Below are 18,756 nucleotides of genomic sequence, written 5' to 3'. Positions count from 1 at the left end.
GAAACTGTTTTTGGCATTGGAAATTTTAATTGTTTATTTTTATTTGTAATTTAATTGTACTGTTAAAATTGATTATGTAATACTAATATGTCCTATGTATCTAGTCAATATCTAATCTAAAGCATAAAACTCTTTATAAAATATCACGAAACCTACCCACCTTTATGTTTTAAATTTGATTTGATATTTATTTTTGACATTATTTGTAGTACCGCAGCCACTTTTTAATTAGTGTATCTTTGTCTAAACGTTCTTTTGTCGTAGTATTTTATATTGTAAATTGCACACAGAGAATTATTGATGTTATTTAAGATGCAAGTTAATATCTTAGCAAAAAATCTAAATATTATTCTTTTAGGTTCACTAGCTCTAGGGGAGGAAAAGCAGATAAATAGCCTAAAACCAGCAATCCAAATCACAAGATTTTCTCTTTATCGTTATCAATAGATTGCTGATACTGCGCTCCTTATGGACTTGTTTTATATTATAATTTAAGTTATATATATGTACAATATAATGTATTTGTTATGTTTTACAATCCAAAAAGTACAATAAATCCAATCCTATCTAAAATATAAAGGATCGGCAATTTGATTGAGACACCCAATTATGATAAACAAAATTATCCCTTATGTAGATTAAAGATATTTGACCACTGCAAGATTGTACCCTGTAATAAAGTTCCCAAAGTATTTTAAGCCAAGGAATGAGAGAATGTGTTTTTAAAATGTTGGGGACCAGAATTATTTACAGTCCAATATCCTCTCCCTTCATTGGAGAATTTTAATTAACCTTTCATTGGACCCAAATAAAAGTAATCATATGATAATTTAATTAAAAATTTTCCATATAAAAATATGTTTGTCATGTGAGACTAGTATGATTTTCATTTTTGAAATCAAGATGTTTCAAATCATGGTTGACCAATGTTTTTTTTATCTACTCAAACAATAATAGCTTAAAACATGCGATGTATCTTTGCCAAGATATTCTTAAAATTGTAGAGTAGTCGTTCCATTTATTAGATCTTACATCATTATAATCTTTATACAAATTGGAGGGTTTTTTTTTCTTTATATGAGCAAATGGACATTTTCCAGTATTGCTTTGAAACCGATTAATATCCGATGGATTAGAAACGGTTCCGAGCCATGCTGAAAAATAATGTATAGCTTCGTATTATATCCAGTTTTCTACGAATATGAAAATGTTCAATCATGAGATTTAAACCAGTTTTTTTTCTGATCCGTGAATTCGGCATCTTTGGGCTAAAGAAATTGGTTTTAATCTAATAATAGTACATTTTTATATCCACGGAAAGCCGATTCTAATACGATGCGATGAATAACTATTCTTGTATTAAGCATTGAATAAAATGATAAGTTTGTCAGCCATGGTCCTATTTATCAACCAGTTAGTCCTGTCTGCTACAAATGATATTTTAATGACCACCACCCACCCACCCACCCACCACACCACACGGAAAATCTATAAACTTGTGATTTTTTCCACTTAGCTGTGTTAATGTTAATACAATGAAGCAAATTAATACTTTATCTAATACTAGCGGCCACGCCCCTACAGGCCACTAGGGGCGCTTGAGGAGGTGTAATTTTGTCCTAGGAACGATTTATATTGGAAGGGTGGTGGTACGCTCCACCAAAATAGTTATAAACCTATCCAGGACTTATGAGAACTTACCCTGTAAAGGAGAACCATATCAGTTCAGAGCGGTTAGCGAGATTCTTTGGTACAGACAGACAGACAAAAAATCATCCAGTTACTTTATTGTAAGGATTACAACAGCTAGTCGACTAATTAATAATGAATAATTGCTCTTAAAGAAAGTTTTAATAGTTCTATTTATTCAAAAATAAGTTTAAAACCAAGAGCTACTCTTGACGAAATCATTATTTTAATCGAAATTTTTTCAGTAATAAAGAAACATACTTTTAGAAGTTAAATTTTGTCTAGTTCTTGTTCTTATATGTTTCAAAATTACATCAAAAATTTTAAATAGCATTCTAAAGTTCCAAAAAAAAATTTTTGTTATCCACCTATATACACATATATTTGGCTATTTTATAATTTAAGTCAGTAACAAAAAAAATTAAATTCTGCGTGATGGCAAAAACACCAAAACAAAAAAGTTGCGGAAAAAATCATATGATTCAAGTCCAAGGATTTTTCATGAAGAAGAATGGGTTAAAAGTACATCTGCTTGTAGAGTTTTTGTTAGTAGCAAAGCTGCTCTAAAACTCACTTTGTCTGTCCGTCAGTCAGTCATTCCGTATCTCCGTGGGTAAAATGTGATTTTCTAGGCTGCTTTTGATGGAAGACGGCTTAAATTTTCAGTGAAGATTCTTATGATTTCATTTATGTGCATCTAGTCTATACATTGTTTAGTCCGTCTGTCTCTCATCATGCCTTTAAAGACGGACATTTTTAGGTTTTATGATTTCCTTTTAGGTATTTCATATTCTCTTTTTTTACGACAATTGAACAGCCAGTGTATCATCCCTGTAGACTTGGTTTTAAGTACAGAAATAAACAAAAACTACCAGGGACAGACTGCAGCACGTGTCCAAATTGGAATTTTCCTAGGGTAACCTCCACTTCACACACTTGAAACAATGGATATAGGATATACGTGGATACATTGTCAGGGGATATTTGTCGTCAATTTAGCTTCCTCATTTATTGGTCAGTTGGTGCAACCAGTAAGAGGGGATGGGGTTGATGAAAAGTATCGTTACTTTAGCCAGCTGCAAGTACTACTTGAAAACAGTACATGAAAATCTGATGCAACATCCAATTAATAATATAACGATTCTTGAAACAATACGAGAAACTTGCCAGTTATCTGTTGGGTGTTCTTCCGAATGAGCAGATACTTTTGATGAAATATACTCGAGGGATAATTCATGTTAGGTGTTCTACAAAATTAGCAGATAGTTTTTCATTCCTTGGCTAAAATACATTCTGGAAGAATATTAAATGATAGTTGTTTTTAATAAATTGTAAAGTTAACTTTGAAATGTTTCAATACTTTTAAAATGGCTAGGTATTTTTTCATGAGTTACACTGATAAATTTTGCTGCTTTTTATTTTTTGCTGGGTTTAAAGATAATTTTGTATATAATGTACTTAAATATCTGTTTCCAAGTTATTTTGGGAAATTTTTAGTTTAATGTCGGATTTTTATTTTTTTGCTGTTGTAATTGATATTTGAAATTATTTTTTTGTCATAGTTTATTTAATTATACTTGATTTTTGTTTTAATCTAATTAGCTAGTCACAAAAAAAGTTAATTTACATAAGTCACAATATACCTATGTATTAAAATGTTACAAATCTTAGGTCTTATCAATTTTTATTTTTAAAGGAGATCAATTCTTAATTATAATAATTTGGTTATATCAGAAGTAATGTTGATAAACTGTAGGGATTTCTAAGGGAAGGACAATAGACCATAAATTAAAACATCCCCAATGATGATAAACAAATTAAAATTGTGGATTAAAAATATAGGTTTATTACTTAATCGTCTATTATTGCCTTATTCATTAAGTTCCCTTATTTAAAAAAAACCCTTTGACAAAAAATTATATTTATTCAGCGCATTTTTAAAATCATGTCACAGATGCGTGTCGGGTAAATTAAAATCTGCTAATAAGCAATCAATGAGTTTCCATTCAATCCTGTTTTATTTTTTAAAGACATTCTAGGGTAAAGATTGGGATTATTGAAAACAATTTTAACATAAGATTGAAATAACTGCTAATCCTAATATTTCAAGTATAAAAGCTTTGTTTTATTAGTTAAATATTTTCTAAAAGCTCTGACTCAAATAATATAGTAAAACTAAACTTATGTCTGTATTCAGGTACGTCCAAGCTTTAACTATTAACTTTTAGTTACTAAATATTAACACAGCCAAGTCACTACAAAAGAGCAGAAAGTTATTTGCTTTGCAGACGAAAAAGGTCTCCACCACTTGGGCCAAGTCTGGGTCATACATCTATACTTATACATTTATTGTGTAGACTTTCTAAACAACTCAGTCATTGAATTTTTCCTCTGACTTGTTTCTATTGGTCAAAATAAGATAGGGTTCATCTAGACATCTTTTATTTATTAAGAATAAAATTAGCTAATAAAATTCAGGTATCTAAAAGATTATATAAGACAATGTCCGATAAAATGATTTTTTACATCTCCGATTATGATACACAAAATTACCCTTTTTTTAGATTACAATAAGGGGTTGAAACGTTTAGAACTATACCAACCAACCAATTAAAATTTAATAAAAGTCTCTAAAATTGTAAAGCCAACGAATAAGAAAACGGTATTATAAAACTTTGGGGACACGTGTACATTTTCAGATTAAGATTAATAGACATTTTATTTTTCAAGTTTTAAAAGGGTTATTTATTATTGTAGACTTATTGAATTTTATATAATCCAAAGAAATATTTCAAACAAAAAATCCATAAAACTGCATGTATACCTATATATTATTTCAATGCCAAATGTATATTTTTGTAAGGAAATTGTAAAAAATATTGTTATAAAATTTGTATGTAATATTTATTGATATTTAATATAGAAATTGCAAGTGTTTCTTAATTAACTGTTTTGTTTTTTCGGTAGGTATGTTTTATTTTAATTTTGGTTAAGCAAGAACAAGTTAGTTGTAATAGCGAAACCTTAATTTAAAGTGCTTATTGAGGAAATAAATAATAATTTGAACATTTAAATAATGGACTGACCCACATAAATTTATGTTAATTAGACATCTACACTTTAACATTTATTAAGGTTTTTAAAATCTTTAAAATTATGGGGGAAGACATTTGGAAAAATCCCGTAAAACAAAGTGTTTTGAACAACTTGAAAAAAAAGCTACCTCTATAAAAATAACTTTTTTAGTTTAGTTTTTATACCTACCTATTTATTTTTTTTCAGAATAATTTAGACATTTAAAACAAGGATTGCAATTCTAGACTGGTCTGGTGTTTAATATATATTAAAAAGGTAACTGCTAACATTACTTGATTCAAATCAACTAGGTATGATCTTCTAATATCAGCCTAAATCATCTTCTGTTGATTTATATACATTATCTAGAAAATAACCCAATCTATAGGTTATAAATGTTAGTTGAAAAGTTTGGATCCTGCTAGTTTGAACCTACCAATCAAGATTTGATAAAGGTACCCAAAGTTTATAGGTCAACGAATGAAAGAACGTGTTGATAAACTTTGGGTTCGAGTAAGATTTACCGTGCAACAAAAATCTAGATAACATTTTGAATACCTAACACAAGTCTACTTCTTTATCGAGAAAGAATCATTATAGCTTGAACTTAAAAAAAAATAAACCAATAATAGTAACTTGGCCTAACATTTTCAATAAAATTGTACTTTATCAAAGCAAATGATATACTGTAACTTTCTTGTGTTTTCGGTTTATTCTCCTAAAAGTGGCACCAATCTATTTATAAAAAAATAAACAAAAAAGCTAATATGGAAAGGTCAAAATGTATGTTCTTAATATCTTCAATGTAATTGTACATGTCGCGTCTTCCTGATTTTTTTTTATGAAAGTTGCAAACACGTTGTACATGATTTTAAAAAATCTGCTACATATATTATCAAGGAAAATGTTTGTTTTTCTGTATTTTCCTATTTTGATGTTTGTTATCTGTTATTGTATGAAACAGCGTGCGCGTATTGAACTCCATTAGATAGTTTTTACAATTTGCCCTTAAGAAGGTTTTAGGCTACTTTTTATTGCAGTTATAAAAAATGTCTTAAAAATATTAAATTTTCGATAAAGTAAAGAAAAAAGTCTATCTTATGTTTTTTTACCTGTTTAAAAGTATGTATTATTCCAGAGATCTTAAGGGATAAGACAATCAATGATGAACTTCTTTACTAGCTTTTCAAGCTTTTGGGGGGCCAAGTAATATACAGTACATTTTCCCCTCCCTCCATGGAATTATCCATACTCACAAAAGCACGCTTGCTGCAGAGATACTCTATAATTTACAACTTAATTCATTTTTTTGTAATATATTGTTGATAGGTTGTTGCTGCGCTAATAATGGAAAAAATGTCATTGTTTTATTTTTTTTAAATATGCCCATATGATTTCATTTGTCAGTATGATTTAAATCTCATGATAAATAAACCATCAGTTTTAAACTTGAATACAGATTGTTCCTAAAGACCCTTAAATTTTTAACAGTATTACAGAGCATTAACCTAGCTTCAATATTTCAATATTTATTTACATTATAAAGATCGTCAGAGCATTACCGACAGACTGGTGGTCCAAGTAAGTTATATAATATATACTCAGTTGTATAGGTAATCCTCACTAAAAATTTCAGTCATCTATCTTGATTAGCAGCCAAGAAATTCATGTTTTCCTACCATGATTACTACGGTTATTTAAAATTATAGAGTAGCTTCGCTACTAAAAACATTTTAATACAATCCAATACAACATTGATCATCCACTTTAACGATATGGTTCTCCTTAACAATGAAGCTTAACATAGGTCCAAGGAAGTTTTATAACTTTTTTGAGGGAGAGTACCACCACCTTTTAAAGAGAAGTTTCCATTAGAAGAAAATTAACCCCCTCCCTCTCTCAATTTTTAATTTTTCTTTTTAAAACTTGGAATTTCCTCCCTTCTGCCTCAAGTGACCCTAGAGACGTAGCCACTAGGTAGTAGTGGTGGATATTATATTGAAATCTTAGTGTTATTATATGGTTATAAAGAATGCAAGAACCATTTGTGTTACGTAATTAACTTATGGCCTTAATTTCTAGACCTGTTTTGCGTAGCATTTCTATAGCCCAGTCAAACATGCGTCATTTCTCAAAAAAATTAAATGAATTCAGTATATGCCAGACAGATGACAGGAATGTTTTTTCATGAAAAAATGAAAAGTAAATGACCAGCATTTATTTTTCATTTTTGTAGTTTTCCGGAAAATGACCCGGCATGTTTGACTTTTTCCAAATTATGCCAAGAATCTTCATATCATTAAGAGATGAAAAATAAATGCTGGTCATTTCCTTTTCATTTTTTCATGAAAAAAACATTCCTGTCATCTTTTTTTCATCTAAATGCCTTTCATTTAATTTTCATGCCTTTCTTTTTTTCTATATTACATGGTTAGAAAAAATCCTGCTAGAGGTCTCAAATTTTAATTTTAAAAGTGGAAAAAGTTAAGTAAAAATAAATTTAATTAAAATTGAGTAGGTAATTATTATGTTATAAGAAAATATGACGAAAATATTTTTGAACATGTAAGGAATTTTTTTCATTCATTTAAAAGAAAGAAATCTTATTTGAATTACAATTTCAATTAGTCATATAAACATTTAAATTCAGTGTCTACTATAACACATTACTTATTTAAGTAATATCTTTGGCCATTATACTTAGGAACATGTGGCAAGTCCTTGGAAGCTCCTTAAAATTTTATATTATTTCCGTAAAAAGATGACCTGGAATGTAAATTTCATTTCTCTACAAACATGACTGTTATTTGAAAGTCAGATCTCCACAAAAATGACTATCATTTAAAATTCATTTCTATAATCATTGAAAACGGTGCCATTTTAGAAGGGAGTTGATTCTGAAAAATCCCTGACTTTCATTTTTCTGGCATGATGATTTTAAATGAATAGATGTAAGAGAAAAAAATGAAAATAAAATGATTTTAAATGAAAGTGTTAGCTGGGAGGTATTAGTTTTTTTTTAAATTCCTTATTTTTCATATAAAAAATTGTTATCTTTTACTTACTAATGGATATAAAATACGTGTATATTAATTTTAGGTTGCTAATATTGTCTTCAGATATTAAGGTCAATACGTTCCTCCATGTTTAGGGGGGGGGGGGGGGGGGGCTAACTTTTTCTTATTCTTTGGCATAACAACTTTGTGGACTTTTACTACATTTTAATTAGTTGGTTCATTAAGCATTTTAAGCACTATTTGAATTCTATAGAAAGGTTATTTTGTGTATCGACATTATAGGGATGTACATCAATTTATCGGCCATTGTCTTATCCTTTCAGACCCCTGCACATGAACTATTTTCATACTATAAAATTATTTCATGACAAATTGTGTATCTATCTATTATTATAAATCGTATTTGCATGGTTTTTATCATTACTATTTACTCCTTTCTTTTAAAATACAGCTTTCTTTTTCTTATTACCTAACTGTCTGTCTGCTAGAGAGTTGAATAGACTATTATTATTATTTTCTAGGATTCTAGTTGTACCGTCACGGCTGACGTGTCTATTATTATTTTTCGCGAATTTATGTTGTACTGGCACGCACCCGGGTTTTTGCGTTTTACTATCTTTCAAGCTTTCCATTGAACATAGAGTAGAAACAGTTTAGATTATGGAATTTTCTAGATTTTCTCCTTTTATCACTCAATTAAGTAAAAGAGGGGACAAGAACCCTGTCCCGATTTTGAACAAAGAATCAGCTTATAGCATTGGAAATATAAACTCATTCGAGACCCTACAAAAGATTAAAAAAGCTATTTGTTAGTAGACGAAAAGGATCTCTGCCACTTGGGGCAGGTAGATGTCTGAAATATAAATCTATACTTAAACATTTATTGTTCATTCGCATATTTTTAAACCAGCTAATAAGGAATAATCTTACAAACCGAGAGAATTAAACTAATTCAGAACCGGGAAGGAAAAACCATGTTTTGAATACCTTCTAAAAAATTGTGTCCACTAATCGTAATTGATTTTTTAATTTCTAGGGCCTTATTCCATTTTAAATCAATATTATAATCTAATAGCAAAATTTTTAACTTTTAAATACTTACGTTTGATTAGAATTTTTTGTTAGTTTTTTCTTGCTATGCATTATTAATCTATGGTAAAGTCGTGCCGTGACAATTTTCTACTAGCTGCTCCGAGCCAAGCCGGCCTTTGTCTGCTTATAATATATGTTTATACAATAAAGATAAAAAAATGCCCTTTGTAAAGATAATTTTGTCTGAGGTTTTAAGTAGATTAATAATGCTTATTTTACAACAAGCTCCTTCATTGTCTACATTTTTCTTGAAGTTTTAGCAAATTTAACTCAGTTAAGTCTTGCCTGAATTATTTTGACGTTGACGTTCTTTAATTTCAGCCAGTATCTTCGCCCCTAGCCATTAAGGCCTTTTATCCCAATGGTTATCGTTGTTTGAAAATGGAGGAAGGGGGGTTAATTTTTTCTGATCCCTCCATTTGGGGTGTGGAACCCCCCTGAAACCTATTGGTGTAGCCATTAAGAAGATCTTATTGGACATTAATACAGACATCCTCATACTTTTATATATAGAATAGATATTGAATATTTGTTGTTTTACAATGTGGTCTAAAAGATTTAGATTTTTTACTTTTTTTGCTGTTTTATAGAGGCATACCTCTCCATACAAATTCCGTGTAGGGTCATCAATATTTAGTGTCAGCTTCTCTATACTGTATAAATATCCATGCAAACTAAACTTCGGCCTCTTTTCCACCTCATACTTGCTACATAGAAGACTAGGACACTTTTTTGTGGCCCGGTTTTCTACAAAAAATAAATAAATTTTACACTATAAAAAAAGTCTACTGACAAAGTGAGCAAGTGCTTTAGTTGAAACTCTGTTAATTAAAAAAAAACGGTAAGTTTTTTTTATTAGTTTTAACATGTTTTTTAACGTTTCCTTGAATGTGTATGAAAAAAGTGAAATTTTAGAAATTTGCAATAGTTTTTACAACATAATGGTTAGGTTTTTGTTGGAGAAATTTTGACTGATAAGTATATTTTATGAAGTTATGACTGTCATTTGGATTTATAAAGTTTTTAAAGTAAGAAAATCGTTTTATATTTGTAGATTTCTAAGAAAATCGTTGTAAATTAAATGTGCTAAAGAATTATAATGTCATAATTAGTGATTTATTAGCAATACCTACCAAATTTATATTATTTATAACTTATATAATACTTAATTGTTATTCTCTAGCGGCTCCGCCCTAAGAATCAAGGAAAAAGGCGTCAAACTAGCCTAAAACCTACCCAATGCTTAACTTTTTAAAATAAAATCCATCCCCAGATTTAAAATATAAAATAAAATAGCCTAAAACCTATGTGAAGCTTCCCTAAAGTGGATAACTATTGGTTTAATATAGTTAACGAGATCTTAATGGTCACACAAAATAGGATAAAGCATTTATAGAACAACAATGACATATTTTAAGATCTCGTGTATTCAAATGCTCTAATTAGAGAAGGTTTTCCTTTTCCTGTACAATAAGTCAAGTGTTTTCTTAAAGATGCAGAAAAATGTCATTATTTCAATAGCACAGTGTTTAAATATTTCTTAATGACTAATGGGGAAAAATAGCTTAAAACCAACGAATTGTTGTAATTTCCTCTCTTTCATCCTACTATTTTCAGAATCTAAAATCTTTCTGAAAAAAATTCTATATCTGTTTTTACAAGATTTTTGTTGAAACACAATAACTTAAGGGTTGGAGATTTTTTCTAAATTCCTTTGAAAGGGAAGTAAAATTTTTGTGTATAGTGTGATAGTGGGGTGGGGTGGGGATATTGTCAGGGTGGGAGGGGACAATGGGCTGTTTATTACACTAGTCCCCCAAAGTTTTATAATAACGTTTTCCTAATCGTTGGCTTAAAAACTTTAGGGATTATCAATGAATTTTGATTGTTTTTTTCATCAAGTTGAGTATCCATACGTTTTAACCACTAATTGTAATTTACAGAGGGGTAATTAGTGTATTATAATTGGGGATGTATATCCATTTATCGGTTATTGTCTTATCCCTTTAGATCCCTGGATATTATTGTCAGTTTGCCCCTAAATGTCTTAAAAATTGGCTTTCCTTTTTAAATATAGGTATATAGTAAGAATTACAGAAAATAAGATTTCATTTACTATTTAAATACTTAATAGATGATGATTTTGGGCTATTTAGTTTTTATATTAAACTCTTGGGTGGGTTTAATGCTATTTTCTGCATTACTTACCCCTTCGAATAAAGAGCTCCTAAATTTTAGGGGCAAATCCGCTAGGTTAGCTTTAGTTGAAAATTTTATCACCTTACAAAATTTTAAAATGTACCCTTTCTGAAAGTATTTTTGTATATCTATAATACAAAGTAGAATGATGTCTGTTTGTCCGTCTTTCTGTCTGTCTGTCCGTCCGTCCGTCCGTCCGTCCGTCCCTTAAGATCTCGGTAACCACTGAACCGATCGGATTCTAATCTTTAGTGAATATACCTACTGGTCCTGTGGTGGTTTTAGGGTAATTTCTTGGGGGGTGGAACATCCCCCCCCAACAAAAAAAAATCCTAGCCCCCCCCCCCCAATTTTTTTTGCTGAAGATTTCCTTTGTCCTTTTACGAATTTCGCCTTAATTTTTATTTGGATCACCTCTTGGAGCAAAGCCCCTAGAGGCTAGGGGCGAAGCCGGCAGTATCTATATATGTCAAGTTGATAACTTGATTTGTTTTTTTAAAATCCACAATTTTTCTATTTTCATTTTTTGAAATTTAATTCCATAAACTGCATTGCTTTAGCAAGTGTTTATTTTCTCAGTTGTTAGCACAGCTACTCCATAGATAAGGTAATGTCCGTCCTAAACTCTGTCAAACAGTAAGGTACTTCTTGTAAATAACTAATTTTCTTTTATTTATTTTTTTAAAAATTGCTTTTTCTCACGAATATACCCTTTTTTTGTATTATACTTACAACTTACTTCTATTTTTACTTTATAATACTTTACTATTCTATTATATTATTATTATTTTGCTTTTGGAAATGCTTTTATACTAGTTGCTTCGCCCCTAGCCTCCAGGAGAGGTTCGGAAATTAGCCTAAAACCACCCCAGGATCTTTATAAAGCTTCTCTGAATGGGACAAACCATTCGGACAAGCATTTTTCAGACAAAAAACCTTACTTCTTTAAATAATAGAGTTATTTAACCTTTTATTTAGATTACATAATGTTGTTTATTTAACATTTTTATTATTATTCTATTCTTTATCATTTTAATAAGAGATAAGCCTCAATAAATATTGCCTTTTAATAATATGGAATATTTTTAGTACTTGAAATTGTAAAGCTGCTACTGTTATTTTATCTTCGAAGCAAGTTGGTCTTGTTTAAGTAAAGATTTTCTATATTAAGGGTTGATGTTAGTTCTAAGACGCGAAAGAATTATCTGATCACCATAAAACTCGGCTTAAAGGAGTATCTAAGTTGCTTCTTTCTTTTAACCTTTACCCCTTGAGGATATTATCATCCTTGTTTTACAAAAGTCAAGCTTAAAATTATTCATTATGATTACGAGATGTTTACCTATTTTTAGAAGATGTCTCTTACCTATTCTATCTAACTATCTATCCTTGGTATCTGACTAACTAACTATCTATTCTCAGAAGACTCCTACCTCCCTGCTATCTGACTAACTATCTATCCTTGCTATCTGACTAACTATCTATTCTCAGAAAATGTCTCCTACCTCCCTGCTATCTGACTAACTATCTATCCTTGGTATCTGACTAACTATCTATTCTCAGAAGATGTCTCCTACCTCCCTGCTATCTGACTATCCATCTATCCTTGCTATCTAACTAACTATGTATATATTCTCAAAAGATGTCTCCTACCTCCTTGCTATCTGACTAACTATCTATATATTTTTAGAAGATGTCTCCTACCTCCTTGCTATCTGACTAACTATCTATATATTTTTAGAAGATGTCTCCTACCTCCTTGCTATCTGACTAACTATGTATATATTTTTAGAAGATGTCTCCTACCGCTGCCTCAGTATCCTCCACCCTGGAAGCCCAGGTAAAAATTAATTTGCTTATGTTTGTCCTGTGAAGATTTAGAATTTTGACTTCAAAATTAAAAAGATAAATTAAAAATATTTTTTGGAGTTAATTTTCCCTTCCACCAAATTAGTTACAAAGCTTCCCTGAGAAGCTTCAGAAGAATCATATAGATTCAGAGACCCAACAGTATACAAAGACATACAGACAGACAAACATCCTGTTACTTGTACTTATAAGACACTAACAACTTTCGAATATTAAAACAAAGAAAAAGAATTTCAGGTTCTTAAGCGGAATCATTTTTAACAGATGAAAAAGTTGAAAGACAAAATAGTTTTTCTTCTTAAAGCATATTCCAAATGCCGACTTAAGATCAAAAGTCAAACTATTGAAAATATCTCTTGTCAGATTTTGCTTTAAATAACTCATGTAATGCATTAATAGTAAAGAGTTATACCTAAAAATAGATTTTAAATATTGTCACTCTTTTATTATTGTCCTTGTCGTTTTAATAGATTTTTTACAGTATTGAAATGTTTTCTAACTAGCGGCTACTCCCCTAGAGGCCTCTAGGTCTCTCACAGACATACACACATCCTGTTACTTTATTATAAGTATTAACTTAAGAAATATTGATTAATATTTTTTCAGTCTGGCGACACATTTTTGTTCACCTCTGAATCTGTCGGCGAGGGTCATCCAGGTAAACTTTTATTCTACTGTTGCTTTGTCAAGTAGATCACACTTAATGTAATAAATGATATCCACTTGTAAATGAACTGTCTATAGGTTATTTATAGTTTGAAATTAAATTTAGAAGTCGTGCAATCAACAGATCTTTAGTATAGATGTATATACAGATAACTACCTCCCACCTTTTCCAATGACCTTTTTTGTCTGCTAGCAAATTGTTTTCTGCTACTTGACTGTGTTAATATTCATGACAAAATTAGTTGATTTTCAAAGACCCAACCAATTAAGAGTCGGCTTAATTTCATTGTTATAGGGAAATACAGTTATTTAATCCCTCCCCCCTCTAAAGTGTTTTACTCAAAGGGTTGGTTGATTGAGGCAAGTCAAAAACTTGTTAGAGTTCATCTTTTGGTGTTTTCTGCTTTTAATCATTAGATCAAGCTAGATTTTAAAAAAACATTTTAATTCTATTACGCAATTAGTACCTTTTTTTTAAAGGAAATAATTGAATAACAGAAAAAAATTGCTTAGATACTATTACATAGGTATATAAACAATACATTTTAAAAAAACTTCTGTTGAATTTAAATTTTCTTTTAAGTAAAAAGAATTTAAACTTAATGCAACACTTTTTGTAAACAGTAGCATGCAAATTTTTTAAGAACTTTCCCCTGTCAATTATAAAACTGGGAATTACGCAGTTTTAAGGCTTTGCTATTGGCCAAATTATTTATATTCTTATCTCTCATTGGTCAGAAATAATTAGGTCTTTACTACGCAGCTTTTTGGGCTTTCCTATTGGCCACAAGAAAATTGCGCATTTTTTATTGGTCAAAAGTTAGCTTTCCGGTCAAGGTATACTATCTAACTAAGCAACAAATATAGGTTGACTCATTTCTGATGTTTTTACAATACTGTCCAAAGAAGGTAAACAGCAAATATAAAATAAGCATTATAGGAAGCTTAAAGATAAAAAATAGAATTGTTTTGATTTACATATTTTGGTAAAGGTGTCATGATTAAATGCAAAAAGCTTCCATAAAGGGCATGATATGGGCTCCCAAAGACTTTAACTTAGAAAATTTGTTTAAAACAAAACTGTATAAACGTACATGTATTTTTTTGAATGAAACGTATTAGGTATTTAAAATCTCGTTTTAAAACTACGCAAAAGAAAAAAACTTCACGTTACTGTCCTAGATTTTTAAAAATAAAATGAATTACAAAGGATAAATAAGGGGTTCCCCCCCTGTGGAAAATTATTCCCTGTCTTACCTACCCTTTTCACATTAACTAAAATCAAACACCCCCTTGACTAAATTATGTGTATGCATTGGTATCAATCAAAATTAATCTAGTATAATTCATATCAGAAATTGTATACTTGTTTTTTTAGGCATCGAAATTATTCTATAATTCACTTTGTCAGTTAGTCTTTCACTCCATAACGCCCATAGGAAAATGTTATTTTCTAAGCTGCTATTCAAGATGAGACTGTTAATTATTGTATGATATATCCATGATTGACTATAGGTTTTCTGAAATAGATTTTCTGAATGGACATAAATGTAGAAAAAACGTATAGACTGCGTGGGTGCAGGGGAATATTCAAAATCAAATAAAAGTGGGGCTATTTGATATGATCACTTATTAACAAAAAAATTCTAAAATGATATCAGGAAGTTCAGATCTAAGCTAAATAGATAAAAATTGGCAAAACTTACTTTTTTTTCGGTGTTCTCTCCAATTTAGGATATTTTTTTTATCGAATATACTCTCTCCTTTAAGTGTCAAAACAGTAAAACCTTTAAAAAATACCTACCTTTCTTGTCAATGTTATTTAAAATTTTGAAGATTCAATTCGGTTGTATTCTGGAAGTTAAACCAATCCTGAATTTAAAAAAAGGTGGTCTCCAATCCCCTTCTACGCCCCATGTAAACACCCTTCCTAATCGACATTGGTGAACGGAAATCATGATATGATGTTACATGGTGTTTATACAATTTCAATTTTTTTTTATTGGCAAATGATAATAAATAGAATTGTGTAAAAAAGAGATAAAATTATCTTACAATACTCAATAATCTAGCTTAGAAAAGATTGCTTCTAATCTTTTAGTCAAAATATTGAAGGGCCTCCAATGAATTTAGGGAATATCAAAATGAAATTTTATTATTTTCAATGTTTTGTTTCTTATATAAAGTATAAAAGACTTGGGCAAAACTAGTCAACTCTAAGTCTATAATATCCAGTAACGTTTTTCTTGACTGTTTCGAATTCACACTAAATGTCCAATAATAGTAGTAACTTGATATGGATTTCATACACAGCGACAAATAAACACTACAGCAAATATTCATGTATTGTTGTTTTACAAATTTAGTAATTTCATACCGATATGTTATTGCTAAATTTAAATGCATTTACCTAATCATTTTGTGCTCTATTTCTATTTTTTAATTTTTCTATAACTGCTCACAAGTTCTCATAGAACTATATACTTTGTTTCTTTTAATTCAAAGAAAATTTATTTTGTTGTAAGAATAAAACACCATAAGAAACAATTCTCACCTGTCTAAGAAAGCTCAGGGATTTAAAGGAATAAGACAATGGCCAATAAATTAATGTACATCCCCAATATATACAACCCAAAAATTAACCCTCTTGTAGGTTATAATTAGTGGTTAAAACGTTTAACTTATCAAAGTTACCAAAAGTTATTAAAAGTTCCCAAAGATGTTAAGCCAACGAATAAGAAAACATTATAATAAAACTTTTGGTTTTTAGACTAGTGTAATAAATAGCCCATTGTCCCCCCCCCTCTCTCTCTCTTTGAGTGAAGCTACTCAATAATTTGATTGTCGATTATTCCGTCGGTAAATAGGAAAGGTTTTTCTCTGCTAGTAGTTTTCAATTTAACTCACGACCGTTGCTCAAAACAAAGCGCATCCGCTCGTCGTCGAGAGGTGATAGGTTTAACACTGCGTCATAACTAAAGACATCAAAAGTTGTTCCTACTTGTACTATGTCAGGTGCGCGACATAAATAGATAGAGTAGGAGGAATGCCTTGGCTCAAAACAGGAGCAACTCATACCATGCACTGTTAGGACTTCTGAGACAAAGATCGTGTAATCAAAGAGTTAGTTGTCTGATGGGTGTTACTTAACCTGATACCCTGGGTGTTTGGACAGAAAAGGATGGTTTTCCTGGGTTGTTTTTGTAAAACTTTTGGGACTTATTTAAAAACAGCACAATATACCCCCACTTTGTTTTTGTAATGTTATAAGCGAAACATATTTACTATCAAGACTTTAAAAAACAGGGATGGCAACATAATTAAAAGCGAAGCACTGAAACAGTAGGACAAACGGACATCATCACTTGTATGATGTCAGAACTGAATAATCAGAATATAAATGTATAAGAGTCGAAGCAAAATTGTAAGTACCTAAATTTGTTGAAAAACTGCTTGATACAGAATAATGTCTATGTACATACTTACATTTTTATGACTTGATTGTAGAGTTGCTTCGCTTATAATAATATACTTTGCTGTTCCAAGGAATCAATATACCAAAATTCAGATCAATCCGATAATTACATCACATAAAAATTTTTTGGTAAAAAAGTAAAAAATTCAATATGTTTGTAATGGACGTACGGACGTTCTTGTAATGATTATAGAGTTGCTACGCTTTATAAATCGTACCTAACTACTACAGGAATCACCATGCAAAGTTTGAAATCGATAGGAAAATTCTAACATGCCTAAATTAACGAAAAAAGCTATCCGTTACGAACGGACCGACACTAATTATAGAAAAGATTCGCTTTTTGAAAAGTATGTCAAAATAAAACGCCCTTTAATTAGTTAGCCCTTTTCGTTAATTTAAACAGGTGTGAATTGTCCAATCAATTTCAAACTTTTTATGATGATTCCTCTATTCCTATATTAAATTATCATGACACTCTACTTGTTTTAATGTTCGTTTGTCTTACCATTTTAGAGCTTCGCTTTAATGGATGTTGTCATCCTTGTTTAATCATCATCTGGAATGTACGTCAATCTATCGTCCATATTTGCATAGGATAACATTTATTTATAAGGGTATTATTACATATCATTGATTACTGTAATTTAAAATCTTTTTTTAAAAGTAGCTTCGCCTCAAAAAATATAATCTGTATGGGTTGTATTGTCCCGCCTTTTAATAATGTAACTCCTAATTTTTGTCAGGGATCTAAAGGGATAAGACAATGAAATATAAATTTTTATAAAAATGCAATAATTAAACACAAAATTACCCCTTCTGTAGATCACAATTAGTGGTTGAAACATTCGGACATTTAATTTAATGCACCAACCAATCAATATAAGTCTCCAAAACTGAATAAAACATTATTATATTGACTAGTTTAAAAACAGCACAATGTCCCCTCCCGTCGTTTTTTTAATGTTCTAAGCGAAGCATATTTACAAGCAAGTCTTAAAAAATTGGTATATCCGTAATAATTACCCTTTAATTAATTAATTTTATGTCCTATTACTCTACATGTGTTTATGTGTCTGTATCCGTTTGATTTATTGAGCTATGCTTTTATGAATGTTGTTATCCTTGTTTAATTAGAAACTCAACTTGTTTAATTATCTCAAGTTTATATTCTAACAAGGATTACAACTTCCATAAAAGTGAAGCTCTGAAACAATAGGACAAACGAACATTAACATGTAGAGTAACAAAACTAAATAAATTTAATATAAATGTATAAGTTTAAATAAAATTGTAAGTATATTTTTGGCAAAAATGCTTAAATACAGGATAATGTGTAAGGCCATGTTTACATTCTTAGGACTTGATTATAGAGATGCATTGCTTATATCATTGTACCTTGTTGTAATGGGTAAAAATCAGATGGTCAGGAACACAGTAATAGTGTCTGACTGATTATGACGTAACAAAAAAAATTAGCCAATGAGAGGCCACTATAAATTTTACCATTGGTCAATAACGGCCTCTCATTGGCTAATTTTTTTTTGTTACGTCATAATTCGTCAGACACTATTACTGTGTTCGATGGTCAGGATAATTATATCATATAGTAAAATTTCCTGTCAAAATTAAAAAAAAATAGCATGTTAAAATGGACGTACTGACTTTCTGTTA

The 18,756-nt window shown here is 30.1% G+C and overlaps 1 protein-coding gene across 3 annotated transcripts in view; it reads left to right on the top strand.

Annotated features, from left to right (window-relative positions):
* Nucleotides 1-4,968: 4,968 nt before the first annotated feature.
* Sam-S (S-adenosylmethionine Synthetase) overlaps nt 4,969-18,756 on the top strand; it is a 30,226-nt gene continuing 16,438 nt past the window's right edge. Inside the window, exons 1-3 of one of the 3 annotated variants that reach the window (XM_080166409.1) lie at nt 4,969-5,040; nt 12,865-12,912; nt 13,548-13,599. In XM_080166409.1, the coding sequence (XP_080022535.1) occupies nt 12,868-12,912; nt 13,548-13,599 (97 nt within the window). In that variant the 5' untranslated portion in view covers nt 4,969-5,040; nt 12,865-12,867. Of the gene's footprint in view, nt 5,041-9,553; nt 9,715-12,864; nt 12,913-13,547; nt 13,600-18,756 lie in introns of those variants that run through there. The other 2 variants (XM_080166410.1, XM_080166407.1) reach the window with 2 other exon arrangements.

This window comes from Acartia tonsa, chromosome 7 (genome assembly GCF_053477335.1).
Source record: "Acartia tonsa isolate MP-2025a chromosome 7, ASM5347733v1, whole genome shotgun sequence".
Lineage (NCBI taxonomy): Eukaryota > Metazoa > Arthropoda > Copepoda > Calanoida > Acartiidae > Acartia > Acartia tonsa.
The sequence above is the reverse complement of the archived record's forward strand: the minus strand, read 5'-3'. Positions and strand labels throughout refer to the sequence as shown.